This window comes from Phycodurus eques, chromosome 8 (genome assembly GCF_024500275.1).
Source record: "Phycodurus eques isolate BA_2022a chromosome 8, UOR_Pequ_1.1, whole genome shotgun sequence".
Taxonomy (NCBI): domain Eukaryota; kingdom Metazoa; phylum Chordata; class Actinopteri; order Syngnathiformes; family Syngnathidae; genus Phycodurus; species Phycodurus eques.
Window position 1 is genome coordinate 22,345,685 of NC_084532.1, and position 18,800 is coordinate 22,364,484.

At 40.4% G+C, this 18,800-nt stretch overlaps 2 protein-coding genes and 1 long non-coding RNA gene across 4 annotated transcripts; 1 reads left to right on the forward strand and 2 right to left on the reverse strand.

Annotated features, from left to right (window-relative positions):
* Positions 1-5,905: 5,905 nt before the first annotated feature.
* On the reverse strand, positions 5,906-8,652 carry mmachc (metabolism of cobalamin associated C). The gene is made up of 5 exons (XM_061683963.1): positions 8,526-8,652; positions 8,161-8,358; positions 7,266-7,418; positions 6,944-7,120; positions 5,906-6,859 (listed from the first exon to the last, which is right to left on the reverse strand). The coding sequence occupies exons 1-5, from the start codon at positions 8,613-8,615 to the stop codon at positions 6,701-6,703; spliced, it is 777 nt and encodes a 258-aa protein (XP_061539947.1). The 5' UTR covers positions 8,616-8,652; the 3' UTR covers positions 5,906-6,700.
* A 220-nt stretch (positions 8,653-8,872) lies between these two features.
* Positions 8,873-18,323, forward strand: LOC133406260 (uncharacterized). Of its 2 annotated transcripts, XM_061683752.1 has the most exons (12): positions 8,873-9,261; positions 9,347-9,424; positions 10,989-11,031; positions 11,141-11,298; positions 12,104-12,185; positions 12,261-12,372; positions 12,440-12,513; positions 12,676-12,752; positions 13,370-13,464; positions 13,544-13,611; positions 14,564-14,701; positions 15,559-18,323. In XM_061683752.1, the coding sequence occupies exons 2-12, from the start codon at positions 9,359-9,361 to the stop codon at positions 15,702-15,704; spliced, it is 1,059 nt and encodes a 352-aa protein (XP_061539736.1). In that variant the 5' UTR covers positions 8,873-9,261; positions 9,347-9,358; the 3' UTR covers positions 15,705-18,323. The 2 variants fall into 2 exon arrangements, with proteins under 2 accessions (XP_061539736.1, XP_061539735.1); XM_061683751.1 differs by having other exon boundaries at positions 8,873-9,424.
* Positions 10,501-15,441, reverse strand: LOC133406262 (uncharacterized). The gene is made up of 3 exons (XR_009769045.1): positions 12,358-15,441; positions 11,653-11,708; positions 10,501-11,280 (listed from the first exon to the last, which is right to left on the reverse strand). It is a non-coding gene; the product is annotated as an uncharacterized LOC133406262 (long non-coding RNA).
* Positions 18,324-18,800: the final 477 nt, after the last annotated feature.

The following is an 18,800-nucleotide window of genomic DNA, read 5'->3' on the forward strand; positions in this document are numbered from 1 at the left end:
GGGGCCCATAGACAAACAAGCATTCACAGTCACATTAACAGCTAGGCTAAATTTACAGCGGTGATTCTCAACTGGTGGGTCAGGACCCAAAACTGGGTCGCGGCGGCACTTTGGACGGATCGTGGTCAGGTCAAAATTTTGGTTTTACGATGGTAGCAACACACCGAGGTTACACAATAAGTTTTCCAGCGCAACAATAAGACATCATCACTTAGTCAGTCAGTGTTTTTCATACAGATATTTACTGTAATTATGGCTTTAGTACTATGTTAACGGCGGTGAGTGGTAGACTATGGCGCGTTCCGATAAATTTGGGTTACGCCGCCGCAAAATCGTAATTGCTTGGAGCATTTAAATATTTAAAGAATTTTCAAAGCATAATTCAGACTGCTAAAATTGTTACAGTTATGATCATAAGGCACTTTGAACATGCAAGCATGTGGAGTCCATCCATTTTCCGTACCGCTTATCCTCACTAGGGTCAATATGGTTACAAATATGATCATGTGTTTTCAAAGGCTGTTTTTGAACAATACCGTTCTTTATTGCGGTTAGCAGGCTTACAAAAGTTGCGAATGACTGATTTAGTGTCGCCAATCAAGCTAACATGTCTGGAGTATATCCCATCTGACTTTTGGCAAGAGGAGTTGGGTATAGACCTGAGAGTCAGAAGCAGGACATATAAAAACAGACAAGCAGTCACACACATTCACACCTACGGTACGGACAATTTAGAGTCCCCAGTTAATCTGTGTGGACTTGGCGAGAGAAGCGGGGTCAGCATTCAAAACCTGAACGTCTGCGTGTGAAAAATCGCATCTATGAAATCTGGTAGGTGCACTTACTACCCGTCTGGTGTTTATTTGAGGGGGGAATGCATTTTTTTGCAGATGGCGCACCAGCAAGAGAATGAAGAAAACACTGTTGCGGGAAGAAAGAAAATGGAATCCATCAGTGGAGAAACAGAGATGGATTATGCTAATGGAAGCTAAAGTGCACGTGAGGCTTAGGGGGTGTTATCTACTACAAGTGGCAGATTTCATGAGCGTTCGTTGGCTCTGATGTAATAATCGACGCACGGCTATAAATTGGCCACGTGAGCATTTAGCCGGCAGTGCGCCCAACGCTAGTTGCTCAACAAAATAGAAAAAGTCGAGAAAGTGTTGCCCCCTCAAGTCCCCCCCCCCCCCCAAATATTTGGAACGGTTCATAATTTCATCCACCGTCATTTCAGCAATCACACGATGACATCATTAAATTGAATGTAAAGCATTAAATCGTTTTTGTCACACTTCTTGCTTCAATTCAAAGGACATTATGCTGCTCCTTCTGGTTTGTGCAGCTCGACCACCAGGCAGTATAATAAATAAAACAGGGACATACATGGAGACGGTCACAACTCCTCAGTAAGCCGTAATAATATTAGTTGTTCTTTGCAGAGGATAAATAATTTATGCCTATCTGTCTGCTTATGCTCCTCCATTTGTCTTCAAATTTCAATTGCTTAAAGGGTTATAACACTGTAACACCAATGCTATTTTGCATTGTTTGTTAGCATGAAGCTAAATAGATGTTCCTAAGGCAAAGCTATATGGTTGTTTTATATATACAACATGTAACTCTTTGTTTTACATTTATTTTGACAGTAAACGTCAACCGGGAGTGGCAATAAACAGCTCGAAGCCTCTTTTTTGAAGAACTGTTCACCTGCCAAACAGCTGCTTGTTGTGACTTGAGTTGAGTTCACTGCCACCATACAATGCTCATATCTCAAACTTTTGCTCACAAGGCAAAGCAAAAAATCGGCTCTTGAAGAACTCGTAAATCGGGTCACTTGTATCTCATGCAACTCGTGTAGTATATATAATTGCGACGTGATAGTGGCGGTATCAAGAAGTGCTATTAAAAGGTGTTAAGTAAGTCCAAAAACCTTTTTAATTTCAGTCCTGAGTAAAATATATATATATATAATTGGAAAAGTGTATATATGAACTGAAATAAAGTTTGAAAGGAAAAAGATAAACCGTTGGATTATGCAAGAGCAACCTTCGCTTGTCTGTCCTTTGATGGGATTATTTATTCGTATGTTGTTGTTTTTTTCAACAGGGACGCCGGGGTTGCCAGGTGAATGTTGTCGCGTCGTCGTTCCTCTCAGAGGAATAACAAACGTAATCCTATTTCCATATCAGCGCCAAACACTCGCAGGCTGCCTTGCCGGCGCGGCGACCTATTCGTCATACTTTGTGTACACAGACTCGTTTGGCGAGGTCGCCGCCAGCGTCTTGTTGTGAACAATCAGCGTCGCTTGATCTGTGGGCCTTGCCGGCGTTTGCGTGTTATTGCAGGGACGGCTGTCGGGTGAACGCGCAGACTGTAAAGTAGCATGAGAGCGCATATACTGTATTGAGATGGTTGATGTTTGCGAAGAAATTGAGGATTGTATGTGAGCGTTTCAATTGCAAAATGACTGCTTGGAAAATTTTAGTGTGTTCCAGTAGGGTGGCTTTTATTTAACTCAAAATTAGCTTGCCCTTTATTTGATGTAAATTGTCTTTCATTTGTTTTAAGACTATATATTTTTTTACTGCATATAGAGAGAGTATTTGAATATGTTTCATTTATTTTAATTTCAGACTGACCACTCCCACCCCAAGAGTTTTATAAAATGAGAGGGCACCTGGATTTGAACCAGTGACCTCTTGGTCTGCAGTCAATGTAGCTATACGCCCAACATGGGGTGTTTATGATTCATTTTAACCACTTGGCCGTGAATTTACCATTTATGGGCAGTTGCAGCAAATTAGAAGAACATCAACATCTGCCAGTATGACGATGTATCTAAAAGTCCATTCTAAACATGTTAATGTCCGCGTAACGAGCGTATCGTGATGTGTGCTAAATTCATGTGTCCATCCCCCTCCTCTGTTCTGGTTGTTGCTTCGCCGCTGGCCTTTGCCCGCGCTCCTTGTGCACTGGCAGGCTGAGGCCCGTGGGCGGACGACGCCGCTTCACTCATCCACAACTCATCAAAGCGCCACTCTGCTGTTCTTTCTCTGCCTTTTCTCGCTGCTCTTTTCATCCGCACACCCGAATCTGAATCACGGCAGCTGCCGTGTTGCTTTGCGCACGGACATTTCTGTCCAATATTTGCTCTTTTGGGAGCTTTAAATGCGCAACTCTGAAACTCTATGGACTCCTTTTGTAGCCCTTTACAATGCAAGTGAACCACATTTGGTAACTGGAGGCCTCACTATAAAGCAATTGAACTGCGGAATTTATCCAAGCCAATCAGTAAAGACAGGTAATAGTGGTAAAAGTTACCAATAAAATAAAAGTATACGATGCAGTGGTACCTTGATTTATGAGTGCCCCAGCTTATGAGTTTTACAAGTTAGAAGGCTCTGCATGGTCAAGTTTTTGTTTCATGTTGCGGGACAAAATTTGAGTGAGCTTCAGATACGCCGCTCGAGTAAGTCAGGGGGTGGGGGGGGGGGGGGGGGGGGGAATGGCGCAATTACGATAAAGGTACTACTGGCCTTTCAAATGGGAAAGGAGAGCCACAGTCTACAATGCACTTTCAGCAGTTTATCGAACAGGACAGTCAAACAAATACAATACATACTAAATGCGACCACTCGCAAGGAGTTGCTGTCGGCCACAGCTCACGCCCAGACGCTCACACGCAGACTAACCAGAATCACTAAATGAAATGTTGAAACTGCATCATGTTACAGTGGCTTACACTTTTTTTTTCCAATCCAGTACAGTATATTAAGGGCTATTCAGTTGTATTTAAACATATATTTTTAAGTTCGATACATTTGTATTTAATCATTTAGAAATTATGTTTTCAATCATTTAAGTAACATTTTTATTCAACTTTTTTTATGTGCAAAACATTTTAATTGAATCACTTTTTAAGTACAGTTTTTGATTTTCTTATACTTAAGATCAATCTTAACGTTCAAACTGTGCATAACGTTACAGTGGCTAACAACAATATTAAAATATACTTAATATTTCTTCTTGTGATGGTACTTGTCGTGCGAAGTATTTTTTGAGGTGGTAGTTGTTGGAAAAGGTTTGAGAACCACTCCACTAAGCCACACCGCTTAAAAGCCCATGAATACAGTATTTACAGAGATCACACTATATATGACATAGAATAGTGCTATTCTTCTTAATCAAAAATATGTCACAAACAATGTGAAGTGTTTTTTGTGGGCTTTGAACCGATTTCATTTCAAACTATTTCAATGGAGAAAACTGATTTGATATGTAAGTAAATTGACCTATGAGCTTGCTCATGGAACTACTGAAACTTGAGTGAAATGCACGTTAATTTTTATTTTTTCATATAAAAATGACAAGAATCAAATGTGTATTTTTTCATGTAATTTGATTGATTGATTAAAAATACGGATATACATTACAAATGAATGTCCAGATGATTTTTATACAATTTAAATATATATATATATATATATATATATATATAATATTTATAATTCTCAACTAAAGATCAAATAAATGAATGTATTAAGAAATATTACTACTAAAATAAGCAAGTGTAATGAACTGTCCACTAAATGGTGCTTTAACAGCTAGACAGACACGATGGGTGATATTTTGGATCACAAGCTGTTGGCTCTTCAGTGGTTCCATTTGATAGATTTTTTATAAAAATTATATATACAAGTATTATTATTATTATTAAATAAAATTACACATTTAAAAAAATAAAAAAAAAACATTTTAATTATATGCAAAAATACATTCATTCAAAAATAAACTACACTTTCCAAAGTATTCAATTACATCATATAAAATGAATTTGAATTCACTTTCTGCGCACATTTACACCTCATGAGCAACATTTTTTCCCCCACAAATATCTGACTCATTGTATGGTAACCCCATAGTGCACGACAAGCATATGAGCTAAAAGTGAAAGAGGTGGAGGTGGTAGGACTGCGGCGATGCAGTATCAGTGGGAGTATAATTAACTCAGCTAGAGTGCTGATTCAGGACTGATAGTTCTAATGGCACGGGCGGGAGAAGGGGCTCAGGTGAGAACCTCATCAGAGATAAGGGGGCAGAATAAAAATATAATAAAAAGTGCAAACGTGTCGTGAAATAAAGTAATAAAAAGATCATATCGAGTCGACGTTAGAAGTCCATGCAGCCATTTTTTGAACCGCTTATCCTCACTAGGGATGCAGACTCAACAAGAGAACTACAACACTGACACCTAGTGGCTGAACAATGCTTGGGGCACTATCTTGACTTTCCATCGCAGGAACTCATTTGCCCATTTTTCTTAAAACATTTGACCAACCTACGGTCCGTGGGCCAAATAAACTAGGTGAGAGCACTATTATATATTAAAAAAAGGATTCTAATTTAAATAAATTAAAATGATTCCTTCTGTATTATAATTTCATAACTAACCAATGATTTCATACAATGAATTAAAAAAAAAAAAACATTTCTTCCAATTTTAGACAAAAAAAAAACCGACACGTTCAAATGTCAGCTTTTTTATGAAATTTTGAAACCTTTTCCACCATTAATGTGACCTGCTTTACCTTGGTCTCATTTTTGTGTCTCAAAAAGCTGGCATTTGAACATGGTGGTGTTTACACTTTTTAATATCCACTATAAATGCTTCTAGGGTCAGAGTAAACAATGAAGCAGGTCAGATGCAGAACCCCTGCTGTGTACTACTTATATTGTTTAAAAAAAAATGTCAATATCATATAAATATATACCATACGTACAATTATATACATTCTGTATACGATCGAGAGAGATGCTTTTTATTGAAGATCATGTTGAGTTTTTTTTCCAAAGGCAGAATACATTAGAAATAAATCCAGCACCAAGCATTTTTATGGATGTGTAAGATTTATTTTAAAAGATGTCCATTTTTTTTCCTCAGTAGAATGGCAATTGCAACCATGTGGAGTGAATGGAGGCTAAACCTCTCAACTGGAGCTTTGAGAAAACATGACTCACAAACAACAATCATTTATATAGTAGTGTCAACATAAAAAAAATGTCTGATGGGAAGTCAAATATGTGGAAATAAAAAGTTCCTTTTACACATTGCTTTGCACTTCATGAAGTAATACCTGTATATACCGTATTAGCTCAACCTGAAATGACCCAACATGCATGTTTTCAGGATGTGGAAGGAAGCCAGAGTACCCAGATAAAAAACCCACTCAAGCACAGGGAGAACATGCAAACTCTACACAGGGATGTCAAAGCCCAGACTCGTACACCGAACCTCAGGACTATGAGGCAGACGTGCTAACCACTAGGCACAGTGCTGCCCCGTTCTTTTTAATATGATTTTAAACTCTACTTTCACATGAATTGTAATACTACACAGTGTTCATGTAAAATAGCTTAATAATACTCCCCAAATTTGCAAATCAAGGCTTCCTTTGAATAAGTAAAATAAAATATTTGCAAAAAACAGTATATACTCTATGTACAGGCTTGCAACTTTAAAGGTTGTTAGAGGTGCATAATGACATAAACTTGCAAAAAAGGCATAAATGATCTATTGATAGTCAGCTTCCACATTCAAAAAAAGAGATAATCACGACCGTAAGCCATTTTTGCGAGGGTCCATCTTAACCAAGATGAGTGAAAATGCCTTCGCACCTCATCCGTGTCCGTTCACCTGAGCCTACTCCCTTGAGTTGTGAGAGGTCGCGTCGTCCAACTCTGGCAGGAGACCCCAACTCCTGAGCAGAGTGTGTCGCTGGGCAGGTGGTGTGGAGAAATAGTCCTGCTGTTTCTTGGAGTAAGTCACCGTAGGAGTGATGATGTTCCTGTAGCTCCAGTCCTAGGGCGTACAACAATGTGATGACGAGAACAAGAAGAGTTCCACGTGAAACATTTCATTTAGGATCTGTGTTGTTGTACCTACCTGCCAGCGCAAGTTGAAATCTTCCAGCAGCTGAATCCTGGCCTCCCTAGAGGGCACACAGTCCGGAGGTTCGGGTTGCAGCTCCTCCGGGTTCATTTTGATGTCTTGGAACACCAGCAGAGCTCTGATGGCAAACCAGCCTCCCAGCCTGGGATGCACGCACACACCGAATATCTTCTGTTGGCAAAAAAAGGGCGTCCAAAGTAAGACCAAGGCCAGTGTGAGTGAGGATTTAACAAATTGAAATCAATCTACATTGACTATGTGAAAACATAAAATGAGCTGGCATCTGATGTGAAATACAAAAAGTCCTCAGGATTACTTTGTTAGCCCAGGGTTGGTCGCTGACGTCAGACTGCTGGTAGTAGAAAGCCGCTCCTGAAACATGTGCGGCGGTCTGCGCCAAGAACTTTGGCTTTCTGGTGGGCAGCAGTTCGTAGTCGAACCTCACGTCCACCTTCAGTCCGGGAAAGCTCTGCAAAAGACAGAGAAGACAAAACAGGGAACTGAAACAATTAGGAAAAATAAATAAATCCCAGAGAGGAATAAATCCCAGAGAGGAACATCAACTTATGTTTTTTTTTCTCTGTTTTTTTTTTTTTTCTGTTTAACATAACTGAAACTATTTGCTGAAAAACTCACCTGTCTGCACATAACCACTCTAACATTCGTGCTCTTTCACGGGCTACAACGAATAATCGAATGTCTCAAATAACTCAATTACAAAAAAGGTTGAAGAAACATCTCTGCCTCGATGCTTCTCAGGGATCATTTTTCCACACCGACTAATGTTACTGCAGTCGCACGCCCCACTCCGTGCAGATATAAACCAGGAGGAAAGAGTCCCTAAAAGGCAGAGAATATCCAAAGTTTGGGATTATTTCTCCAAAGGTCACAACTCAGACAGAGTCACTCAACACGCAGACTAGCTAACATTTCTTTACAGCTTGCTATGGGGCAATATGCCCTTTACATGCCAGTGTCCTCCCACTTACGATCAAATAATCAGAAATAAAAAAAATTTTTTAAGGGTAATGTTGTAAGTGTTTTGGGATATATTTATTTACTTTATATTTATTGTAGTTATTATTCACTGATTGTTGCCGTTCACGTCCGGTCCTGGTCTCTCACCCCACATGAACAGCTAGGGTTCCCTATATTTCTATGGTAATATAATAGAATGATCACCATATGGACAGGACATGAATATTACAAACCTGCGAGAGGACAGAGGTGACACAGTGTTTGACGCATTGGTCAATGGGGTCAGAGAGTCCCTGGGAGCCTCTCTCCTCCATGAAGGGAAGGAAGGCGTGCTCGAACATGGAGGGGGTGCTGAGTACCACCACGGCCAAGCAGTCATCCGGATGAGGCAGGTGCAGCTTGGGAGGCAACACAGAGTTGTACCAACCCACCTGACAACACGCAGCACAGAAGCTGTCAGAGAAACTGAAGGACAGTGCTGCATCTGCTAGTTTCTGCAATTAAGTTTGTTTGCATTTTGGTGTTTGATGTGATATGTAAAGTTAGAAAAGTCAGTAAAAAAATAAAATAAAGTGTTTGCAAGTTGAAGCTTAAATACCTTTAACGTGTATACTTCAAATCCAAGTTTTAAAAGACTCTCCTCCAGCAACTTTTTTACAGTTTTCACGTCGATGTCGGAGGCCGCCATTTTGACGTGACATCACCACTGCTGGGCATTGTGGGATATTGTTTTCTTTTACTCAGACATAGACATTGGGATTAGATGAGAATGAGAGGTTTCGAGGAATATAACCACAGTATGAATTAATACATGAAACTAGAACACACAACATTTTCAATTCAAGGCTTTTCAACTATATTAGGATTTTCCTGCGATCAAAGGGCAAAATAGACACCTACTACAACTACAATTCCCAGATGTAGTCACTCCGTGCTGTGACGTCATCACGCACCACGCTGGGCTACTTGATTTAAAATTGGTTCGCGAAGCTAGGAGTAATATTTACGCTTTATTGTATTTAAATATTAGTCATTGCAGCCTTATTTCTATACTATTTGTACTTACAACCGTCTTGTGCGTTTAAATTTGATGTCGTTATGACGACAAAGTTATTACTGTATTGTCGTTAGCACTTTTTGCTAACCCAAATTATACCAAACGTCATTTTAGTCCAAATTAGCCTTGGGACAAAATGTCGTCTTTTTTCACATTTTGCAGTACTTTTTGATAACATATGTGCTCATTAGTATGAAAATTATAACTCTGAGTAGGAGTGCCGTCGTAATTGAATCTCCGAGCAAGTGTCAAAGCTGTTAAAGAGGCTGTTACCTCGGTACAGAAGTGTGAAGATTCCTGTCGTCCTCCTGCGTGTTTAAACACTGATGGCTGCAGAGATGCTTTCTTTTGTTTCCTTGCAGATCAACTGCAAGATGAACTGGGACCGCCAGCTGAGCTCCATCCTCTCTGCAGCAGACAACAGCGTGGCCAATATGAGAGTGAGTGCATTCAAATGAATGTAGCTTTATTGAAAACTATATTTATGTATAATACATACATTGATGGTTATTTTCAAAACTTTTTGGGCATACATGAGGGTAAGGTGCAGGTGTTTAGTCCTGGAAGTGATTCTCAACCGTATTCCTTTGTGACAGGAAAATATACTGTTGCATTTATTTGATACAATAATTATTTATTTACTACAAATAGTGGACTATATTTTTATTTGTTCATCTTTTTATGCCAGCAACTTGTGGCAGGCTGAACATTTAAATTATCTTCCATTAGATAGCAGAATGTAAAATGAACCTGTGTATCCACCTGGTGCAATTCATAGATTTTGTTCAATTTAACAGGCCTAGATTTTTACAGTGAGTACATTTGTGAGTAAATTGAAACAACATCACCAGATCAGGTATTGCAGTGTATATATTTTTAGTTTGTAGTGTGCGGTGAGATCTTTATGTGAAATCTGCTGTATGTACCTTGGCTCAGTAAGGGCTGGGAAACACTGCTGTAATTTGCTGTCTGTAGAGGGCATTGACGATCCATAAAACTAGCTATCAGGTTGAATAGTTTGCTTGTTCGACAATAAATACAAATCCTTTACATATTAAAAAAAAAATCTTTAGCATAATTAGTGAATAACCTGTAGTAGTAGTAGTAGTAGTAGTAGTAGTAATAATATAATCAGCTGTAGTAATTCAATTTGTACACAATTTCCTTTAAACTGATAAAGTAAATGAATTGTGAAGTACAATATAGCTGAAGGTTGAAAAACTGTCAAATTTGGTTGTATCGAGTGATTTAGGATGCTTTGAATTGAATAGCCCTCTGGTCGAATAGTTACTTCTTGATGGATACTAAATAAATACGTTAACCCTCCTGTTGCTTTAATTATCCAAACGTGTCTGGTGAAATGAACCCCCCCCCCCCCCCCACGAATTGTTTGGATCTCATTATAACTCTTGATAACAATTTTGCTCAATATTTAGCTCATTCAACAGATCATGAACAATGAGGATATTTGACAAAAATTTGATTTTTAAAAAATATTTTTTTATTGTGCATGCTAATTACTGTACATTTATTAATCCAAGCAGAAGTTTCAGACAGAACATTGTTTTGATTGTTTGTAGCACAATACAATTTATTAAAAAAAAAAAAAAAGGCATGATTCTAAATTGGTGACATGTTGTCCCCGTGCTTGTGTGGGTTTTCTCCGGTTACTCCAGTTTCCTCACACATTCCAAAACATACTTGGTCGGTTAATTGAAGACTATATTATCTGTAGGTGTGAATGATTGTGTATATGTGCCCTGTGTTTGGCTGGCAATCAGTTCAGGGTGTACCCCGCCTCTCGCCCAAAGTCAGTTGGGATAGGCTTCAGCACACCCGCGACGCTAGTGAGGATAAGCAGTATAGAGGATGGATTGGTGGATGAATGAATTGACAATTTAGTCTAAATAAATCACGCACCTAAAATTGCATGAATTTGACCCTGGAGAAGATGTAAAATCCCTGAAATCGCCTTTTTAATATTGACATGTTCTGTGTCCCCAGGGGCGATTGTCCTTACTGGGGAACTCAAGCAAAAGGGAAGAAGGTGGGTGAAAGTTCCTGTATATGCGTAAAAAGATAAGATAAGGGGGGAAATAGCAGAGTGCAGTCATGATTGGTGGTGAGCTTTCAACAATACGTCTCCTCCTCTTCAGAGTTCTTCCCTTTCAGGGAGAAGATTCCCATTTCAGATTTTGACAGCCATCCCATTTGGTCTCCATCACCTGGTGCACGGCAGCTTCTTCCAGTCAGTCCCGGCGTCCAGTGGGCGGATTTAGCCTCCATCCAGTCTCAACTGCAGACACAAAACCAGGTGATTGTGTGAGCTGAATTACACTTGCCGGACACTTCACCTGCGCTGTCTAATATAATCCAATACAGGAGTCGTATCGTAAATGCTGCTTTTGCTTACAAAGTGGAACACAATCCGAATTCCAATTTGTTCTCTTTTCCAAACAATGTTAAAGTGATAATGTAAAGGGAATTTGGATCAGGCTAAAATTATAACCATTGTAAACATACCTTATAACTTGTACAGACAATTAAAAGAGATAACATTTTAACATTCCTTTTACATTCCATTTAACATTTTAACATTCCTCTTATACATAAAGAGAAGTTAACTGGTTACAGTATCATCAGAGTAAAATAAAGTAAGACTACTCACCCATTGAACATGTCACAATTATTAAAAGTTCCTCTTTCTCCATTACTGGTACAATTCTATGATGGCACCACACCAAAAAAGTGAAAGAAAAAAGCAAAACACACTTGTGGAGTTATTCTTTCGATCAGAGGTGTTCAAATTTATTTCATCAGTGGACACTTCATAGTTATGGTTTCCGTTTCGAGGGCCATTTTGCTTTGGTGAGCCACGTAAAATGACATTTTCTATGTCATGTATGACAATGGTTTGAACTTAAGTTTACAGGCATATTTCTTTCCCAGAGCCTTTTTCGTTGAACTCCGAATTGGTTCACTGAACCTTGGTCGTTTCTGCAGTTGTACCTAATGTAACGAACAATGAATATAATTCATATAAGTTACCGGTAGTCATTATGTTATTCTTTCAGAGGTGATAGAATTCCACATTTCCTGACTCCTAATGTCTTTTCAAGGCGATTGAGTCGCTCATCAAGAAAGTTGGCAACATGGAACGAGAGAAAGAGTCTCAGCAATTTCACATCCAGACGCTGCAAGGTATCACAAAATCGCCAGTAGATAGGAGCATTGTAAGGCACACAAATAGTCAATACATCACAATTCGTCTTCCAGCGGAGGTGGACCGATTGCGTGAAGACCTGAGAGGGAGGAGAAGCGAGAAGGAGGACTTTCTAGGAGTGGAGAGAGGAATGAGAGACGGAGCGGTCACCTTTTCGAAGGAGAGGTGGGTAAAAAGTTACACCCAAGAGAGTTTGTAAGAATTCTCAATACATATTCCACTCTTTCCCTAGTTGGAGCTCCAAGGTGTGCCGAGTGGAGTTGGAACACCTGAGCAAAGAGGTGGACCAGCTGAAAACTCGGCTGAGTGAGTCACACTGAATCAGCAGGCCCATACAAGTCCTGAGCCCCATTGTTGGGCTTCAAAGCAAAGAGGCAGGCACGGTCTTGCCCAAAACATCATCATCTCTCTGTCTTTTTTATTTGTTTTTTTTGTTGTTATTTTTTTTTATTGGTGCTGTGGAACAAGGGAGGCAAGAAGAAGCGATGATGCACCAGGAGAAAGAGGCCCGTGAGAGCCGGCGACAGTGCCAGCACGGCCATGAGGTGCATTCATTTTTTTTCCTTCTCGTCCGGTGTGTCGTTGTACTTTATAACACTTGTTTTTTAAATTAAGGTTTGTAGTAGGGTGTCAGCCTGCCTTTGATTTTTCCACAGTCCTCTGAGCATCTTTTCAAAATAAAATAATCTGAAAACCATATATTATTTTTAAGGGTAATGTGAGATGACTGAAATATTACTGTTTGGGTCATAGTTTATGCTACATTTGAGGCAATTCTAAACATTTAGGGTGGGCGTCAATTACTTAAGATTTTGCGCTGTTGGCTGAGGGCTCAGTCCCTATGAAAGTTATACTATAAATAAAAGAAAAAAGAGAGAAAAAGAGAGTTTTCCCCAGCGCTCTTGTTTGCTCCCACATCACAAAAACATGCATTAATTGGAGACTCTAAATTGCCTGTAGGTGTGACTGTGAGTGCGAATGGTTGTTTGTTTGTATGTGCCCTGCGATGGGCTGGCAACCAGTTCAGGGTACCCCGCCTCCTGCCCGATGACAGCTGGGATAGGCTCCAGCACGCCCGCGACCCTGTTGAGGAGAAGCGGCTCAGAAAATGGATGGATGGATTTCATATCTCAGTGCTGCGTTTTCCTTGTTTTTCGAGCAGATGCTCCAGGAGCTGATTGACAGCTACAAAGCTCACAGTACAGATCTGGCCAAAAGTGCCTTTGAGTATGCGCAAAAAGAGGTCCGCCACATCAGGTAACCGTGTGTCTACTTTTGCATGTCCTGGATGTTTGCTCTCTGATTCACTGGCGTGCAATTCTCAATCTCATAACAGCGCCACTGTGTCCGAATTGGAAGGCGAGGTCAGGCATCTGCATAAGCTCCAAGCCGCGATACCAGAAAGTAAGACCGAGCTTTCCACTGCGGGACCCGAGTGCCCAATTCCCATTTAATACCCGTGTCCCAAATCTTTTTAGACTGTACGTTTCAAGTGACTCATATTTAAATTTCCATTTGTTTACAAACACATGAAACAACCTATATGTGCAGACGGCCATATTGGACATAACTGCACACATCAACATATAATACGGAAATAAACAATACATACTGTAAATAATACAAATATTAAACGTTGCGTGGCTTTTACCCTGGACTCTGATTTAAGTAAGGGTAACTTTGACATTACTTCACATTGTGTTCCTGATTTAATAATGGACATACATCTTATGTAGCATATTATTTATACTGTATATAATGGCGTATGCTTTTTGCTGTAGTTTCGATTTACAGTAGGTGATTTTAATGTGTTTATAAGTGCATAAGAATATCGTAGAACAGTTAAAATAGTTTAATTTGTTTCAGTGGCTTAATTCAAAAGGTGAAAATCGTACTGTGCAGATTCATTAAACACATTGGAAAAAGATTTTCAGAAAGCCAATTCCTGCCCAATTTCTATTTCTTATGTAATATTCTGAATTCTTGATGGATAATTTGTTTTGTTAGCTGTACGTTATAATCATCAAAAACAAAATCAGGAAATATTTTAGTTTGTGTGCAGTGAATCTATGAGTTTGACTTTTTTGAATTGAACTACTGAAATAAATTGAGTTTTCCACAATATTGTAATTTATTGAGCTGCACAGCAGGCACAGGCCTGTTTCCCATCTAAAGCTATCCAATTATGTGTGTGTGGTTTTTTTTTCTCTTTAGAGTGCCATGACTCATATCCCAATTGTGCCACTTGAGAGAAAGAAATCTGAATTGTGTCACTTGAACCACACAGTCTATATACATCCTTAGATATCCCTTGCACAAATTTTTGGGTGTCTACAATGCTTTGTTTTCCGCTCAGTTGTCCCAGACGGCTCGCCCAGGCTCGGCAGAAGGCTCAAAGTTGAAGAGGTCAGGCAGTACTCAGACTCGGAGGACTTCAGCCCGACCGTGAGCCTGGCGGAGATCAGTTCAGATCTCTCACTGCTGGATGACCTGCGTGAGTCAAACAAATCTCTTGGTGACATTATAACTCCAAAACTTGAAAGCCATTTTTAGCCATTTCTTCGGAGGAGGAAAGTCAGTTGATGAAAAGGCACAAAACAAACATGAAGCAAGGAAAATTGCGGACTGAGTCACTGATGGTTGTAGTGGTTGACTCGCCTGACTTCTCTGCAGGCAGCGTGCGTTCCGGTCCCACTCGGTGACGGTGGGAATTAGTGGATAGCATTCAGTAGAGCGTAGACCTCCATCGAGGCACAACAAAAACCGTCGGGTTTAAAAAAATATGACGTGTGAGCAGCGCAGTGTTTCCGAAGGACCGAGCCATAATACTTAAAATTTGGGTATAATTGACACCCGCCCTTAAAAGGTTAATAATTGCCTGTAGAGGCCACAAGATGTCAAAACATTTCTTTTCTGTTACATAGACATGCTGGGGGGAAAAAAAACTGTTTTAAGATTAGCATCAGTGCTGATAATACTTAACGATTAACGAAAGGTGGAAATATGCCTACTTTTACAGGTGGTGTGAAGAGTCCAATGCGTCCAACTAGTAGATTACACTGTGAGAGACCCCCTCCCCCATCAGTGCATTGTTGATTCATTACATAGTTTATGTAATTTTGGGAAACTGTGTGTGCATGGGCTTACTGTAACACAAGATCCCAGAGGAGACTCCAGATGCTTCCCAGAGTCATTAACTCATTGTTTACACACACACACACACACACACACTAGTGGAATAGTGCTTCTGGGAAATTAGTCTGACTTCCATTGGAATCCCAAGTGCAGCAAAGAATGCCCTCACACGCGTACACTTTAACACATTAATGACTCCCTCTTCTCCTCTGCCAGCTCCTGAGCGTCCAAGTGTTGGTTCCAGAGTAAAGTGTGATTTCCTAGAGGTGGAGGAAGATGACGACTATGATGACATCCTGGATGACGACAATGACGACGTGAACCCAGAGTTAGGGTCTGACTTGAGTCTGACAGATCTCTAAATCTCTCTTTTTATGAGGTCAGTGATTGGAATGTACGAGGAACAGTTTTGTGTTAGTAATCAGCAGGTGATTGCGATATATGGTTCCCAGGCTATATCGTGGTTCATCGTTCGGACTGCTGGTGCATCACGATTTTTTTCTTTTCTATGGGTTTTTATGGTATACTAACTGTAATGCCCCTGCATATGGGAAAGGAGAACCATTGTTATGATGCACCTATCAGCCATTTATTGAACGTTGGGAGAACAGTAAAACAGAGTGAGCAAAGTCACATAGAAGTTGCTGTCAGCCACAGCGCTCACCCAGACACTAGCACACAGACTCCCAGACGTCACACCGGCCCTGCTTCCTAAAGGCACGTATAACATAGAAACTACAATATGTACTCACCGATGCAGAGTACTGATACCATTAGTAGCGTTGATGCATAAAATTTCAATTAACACATTGATAGATGATGGTGTACAAAGACCTTCTGATGCACATGATGATTCAATGTGTCAAACCGCCGCAATGTAGTACCAACTACTGGTGAGGAGGACTTACTCAATGTCAGATTATTTTTGCCGTATCGGTGGCTGGTATCTGCATACTTCACGAGTATCATACTGTCAGAGAAGTTTCTTCAAAACAACTGAGACAAGCCTGAGGACTGTATCGAAGTGAACTCACACCAACCAAGATTGTCCTTTTCTGCTCGCGAGGGACAGCAGAGCAACTCACTGGAAGAGTGCTCACCAAGTCTGTCAAAGAATTGCTGCCCCCGTCCGCTGTTTATTTGAAGCAAAGCAGGATGCAACAAAGTGGAGCTTTACTGAAATGCGCAGGTGCACAGGAAAAATGCTTAAATCGTTTCCTGTTATTCTAACAGTTTCTAACAGACAGCGTAGTTACACGTCTACTTGAGTAAGTGTGAACCAGACAGCTTCCTTGTCTCGTCCACAAATCTGCGTTGGCGAATTTCTACAAAATGTGAATATGCTTTAAACATGATAACTATAATAGTAATGAATTATTTCACACATACTATAAAAAAGGTGGGTATCGTCCTGATACCGATATCTGTTATTGGTACTTGCCCATCCCTTGGTGAAACGCTTTAAAAATGGTTCTTATTTGGTCTTTTTATGGCACAGATTTTCACCTATTGTAGGTGTAAATGTAAACACATTGTGAGAGGGCTTCTGAAGTCATATGGAAGCTCCCTTGCCCCTACACTGTTCTAAATAAATGATTGGAATACAGGAGTAGGCGAGTTCGGCTTTCCTTAACATGATTGGGGGGCTCATTATCTCTACGGCAAGAGTTTGTCTAACAGCGGGCTGGATCTCGCCGGCAAGTGCGGTGCACTGTTTCCCGTCTCTCGTGTTGCTTGGTGGGTTGGCTTTCGCCGGCAAGTGTATGCGTAACAGTGGACTGGATCTTACAGTTGACTGTCACAGTAGGCTGGATCTCGCTGGCAGGTATGCGTTTTCCAGATGCAATTTGGCTATATCTTGTTCTGCGTCGCTCCTCAGATTGGCTCTTGTCAATTTACACAAGTGTATGCATAATAGCGGCTTGGATCTTGCGGGCAAGTGTATGCGTATCAGCAGGTTGGATCTCCGAGGCCGTCTCCTTTTTTCACGTCACTCGACAGGCAGGTTTTTATCTCACCATCTAGTGTATGCTTGACAGCGGCTTGGATGGAACCAGCGAATGTAACATTAGGCAGGAGCTTTCTTGCCAATGTGTGCATTACGGAGAGAGTTTAGCTGCCTCTTCTTCCGTGTCCCGTTGTCATCTCACTGGCAATTGTTTGCAGATCAACGGCATATGTAACAGTGGACTGGATGTCGCCAGCAAGTGTTGACGTACCGCCCAACGTTTGGCCGTCTCTCGTCATGTCGCCAGCGGTGTATGCGTAGCAGCAGGCTCGCTCTCACGTGTAAGTGTGTGAGGTCTGAACTGCATTGGGCCATCTCCCCATCAGCGTTGCTCAGCGGACTGGCTCGCTTCATCTCAAGTACATGCATCACAGTGGGGCGGATCTTGCTGGCGAGTCTATGTTTAAGAATGGGCTGGATCTCTTGCCAGAAAGTGTGCACTGCAGCTGGTAGCTTGCTTCTACTTGCATGAGCAGAGAGTGAGGAGAAAGAGATTAAAAGTAAAGAGATTAAAAGAATTTTCCCTTTTGGAGGCAGCACTACATCCACGACTACACTGTGTGTATGTGGCACATGAACACAAATGTCTGATTTGTCGGCACTGACATTAAAGAAAGAAAATGCAGCGTTACATCTCAAATACCTTTTAATAGTAATAATAATAATAGTCCATAGTCAACATTGACCAGCAAAGCCTCACAATGCAACGATAATGCATTTGACACTTCAATCGATAAACACAAGTACATCATTTTAAAACGTGGACTTCCACAATGATTCATCTCAAAGGGGAATGCATCTTTTTGGAGTATTTATAAATTAATCCATGCACTCAACATCACTAGTATTTACAATATGAACACTTCATAAAGGCCACTGCTCCAGTCGTATGTTCACGTCATGGAAATTAAATGACTATAAATGTTTAAAAGGCACTCTTACCTGGACTGTAATAGGAGGGGGGGGGGGGGGGGGGCATCACCAACAATACTGTATTTGAACACAAACTAGACTCTTCATTAGGTACCACCACTCAATCAAATTGGAACATTATCTTTGTGGGTAGAATGTGCCATGCAGCTCTTGTGATGATCTTCTAGACCTAATGACGTGAGTGTATGCATTAAATAACTTGTGAACATACACTAATTTATACAACACAAACACACACACACACTTAAAAACACACATAAAACTTTTTGTCTGCGCGTCTGCACAAATACATTTTCTCAGAAACATAGACAAAAAAACTGAAAATAAAGTGCAACCTCATTAAAAGTATAATCAGGCCGTTTGTTATGTTCTCCTCTCGTGCCTGTGAGTCATCTGAAAAGCTTTTAATAATGTGATTACTGTACTTCCTCAATATAGTGGCCTTCAGTGTTTATTTACCCAACTGCAGATTGGTGGAGGCATTTATTCGTACACAAAAAAACACTTTTGGAACAAT

What these genes read in the sequence shown, in the direction of transcription:
- mmachc (XM_061683963.1), bottom strand. Translation starts at nt 8,615, where the DNA reads ATGGCGGCCTCCGACATCGACGTGAAAACTGTAAAAAAGTTGCTGGAG. An exon ending in TTGAAGTATACACGTTAAAG is followed by an intron (nt 8,359 to 8,525) that starts GTATTTAAGCTT and finishes GCGTGTTGTCAG; the next exon opens with GTGGGTTGGTACAACTCTGT. An exon ending in ATTTCAACTTGCGCTGGCAG is followed by an intron (nt 6,860 to 6,943) that starts GTAGGTACAACA and finishes TGTACGCCCTAG; the next exon opens with GACTGGAGCTACAGGAACAT.
- LOC133406260 (XM_061683751.1), top strand. Translation starts at nt 9,311, where the DNA reads ATGGCTGCAGAGATGCTTTCTTTTGTTTCCTTGCAGATCAACTGCAAG. An exon ending in AAAGAGGTCCGCCACATCAG is followed by an intron (nt 13,465 to 13,543) that starts GTAACCGTGTGT and finishes ATCTCATAACAG; the next exon opens with CGCCACTGTGTCCGAATTGG. An exon ending in CCAAGCCGCGATACCAGAAA is followed by an intron (nt 13,612 to 14,563) that starts GTAAGACCGAGC and finishes TTTTCCGCTCAG; the next exon opens with TTGTCCCAGACGGCTCGCCC.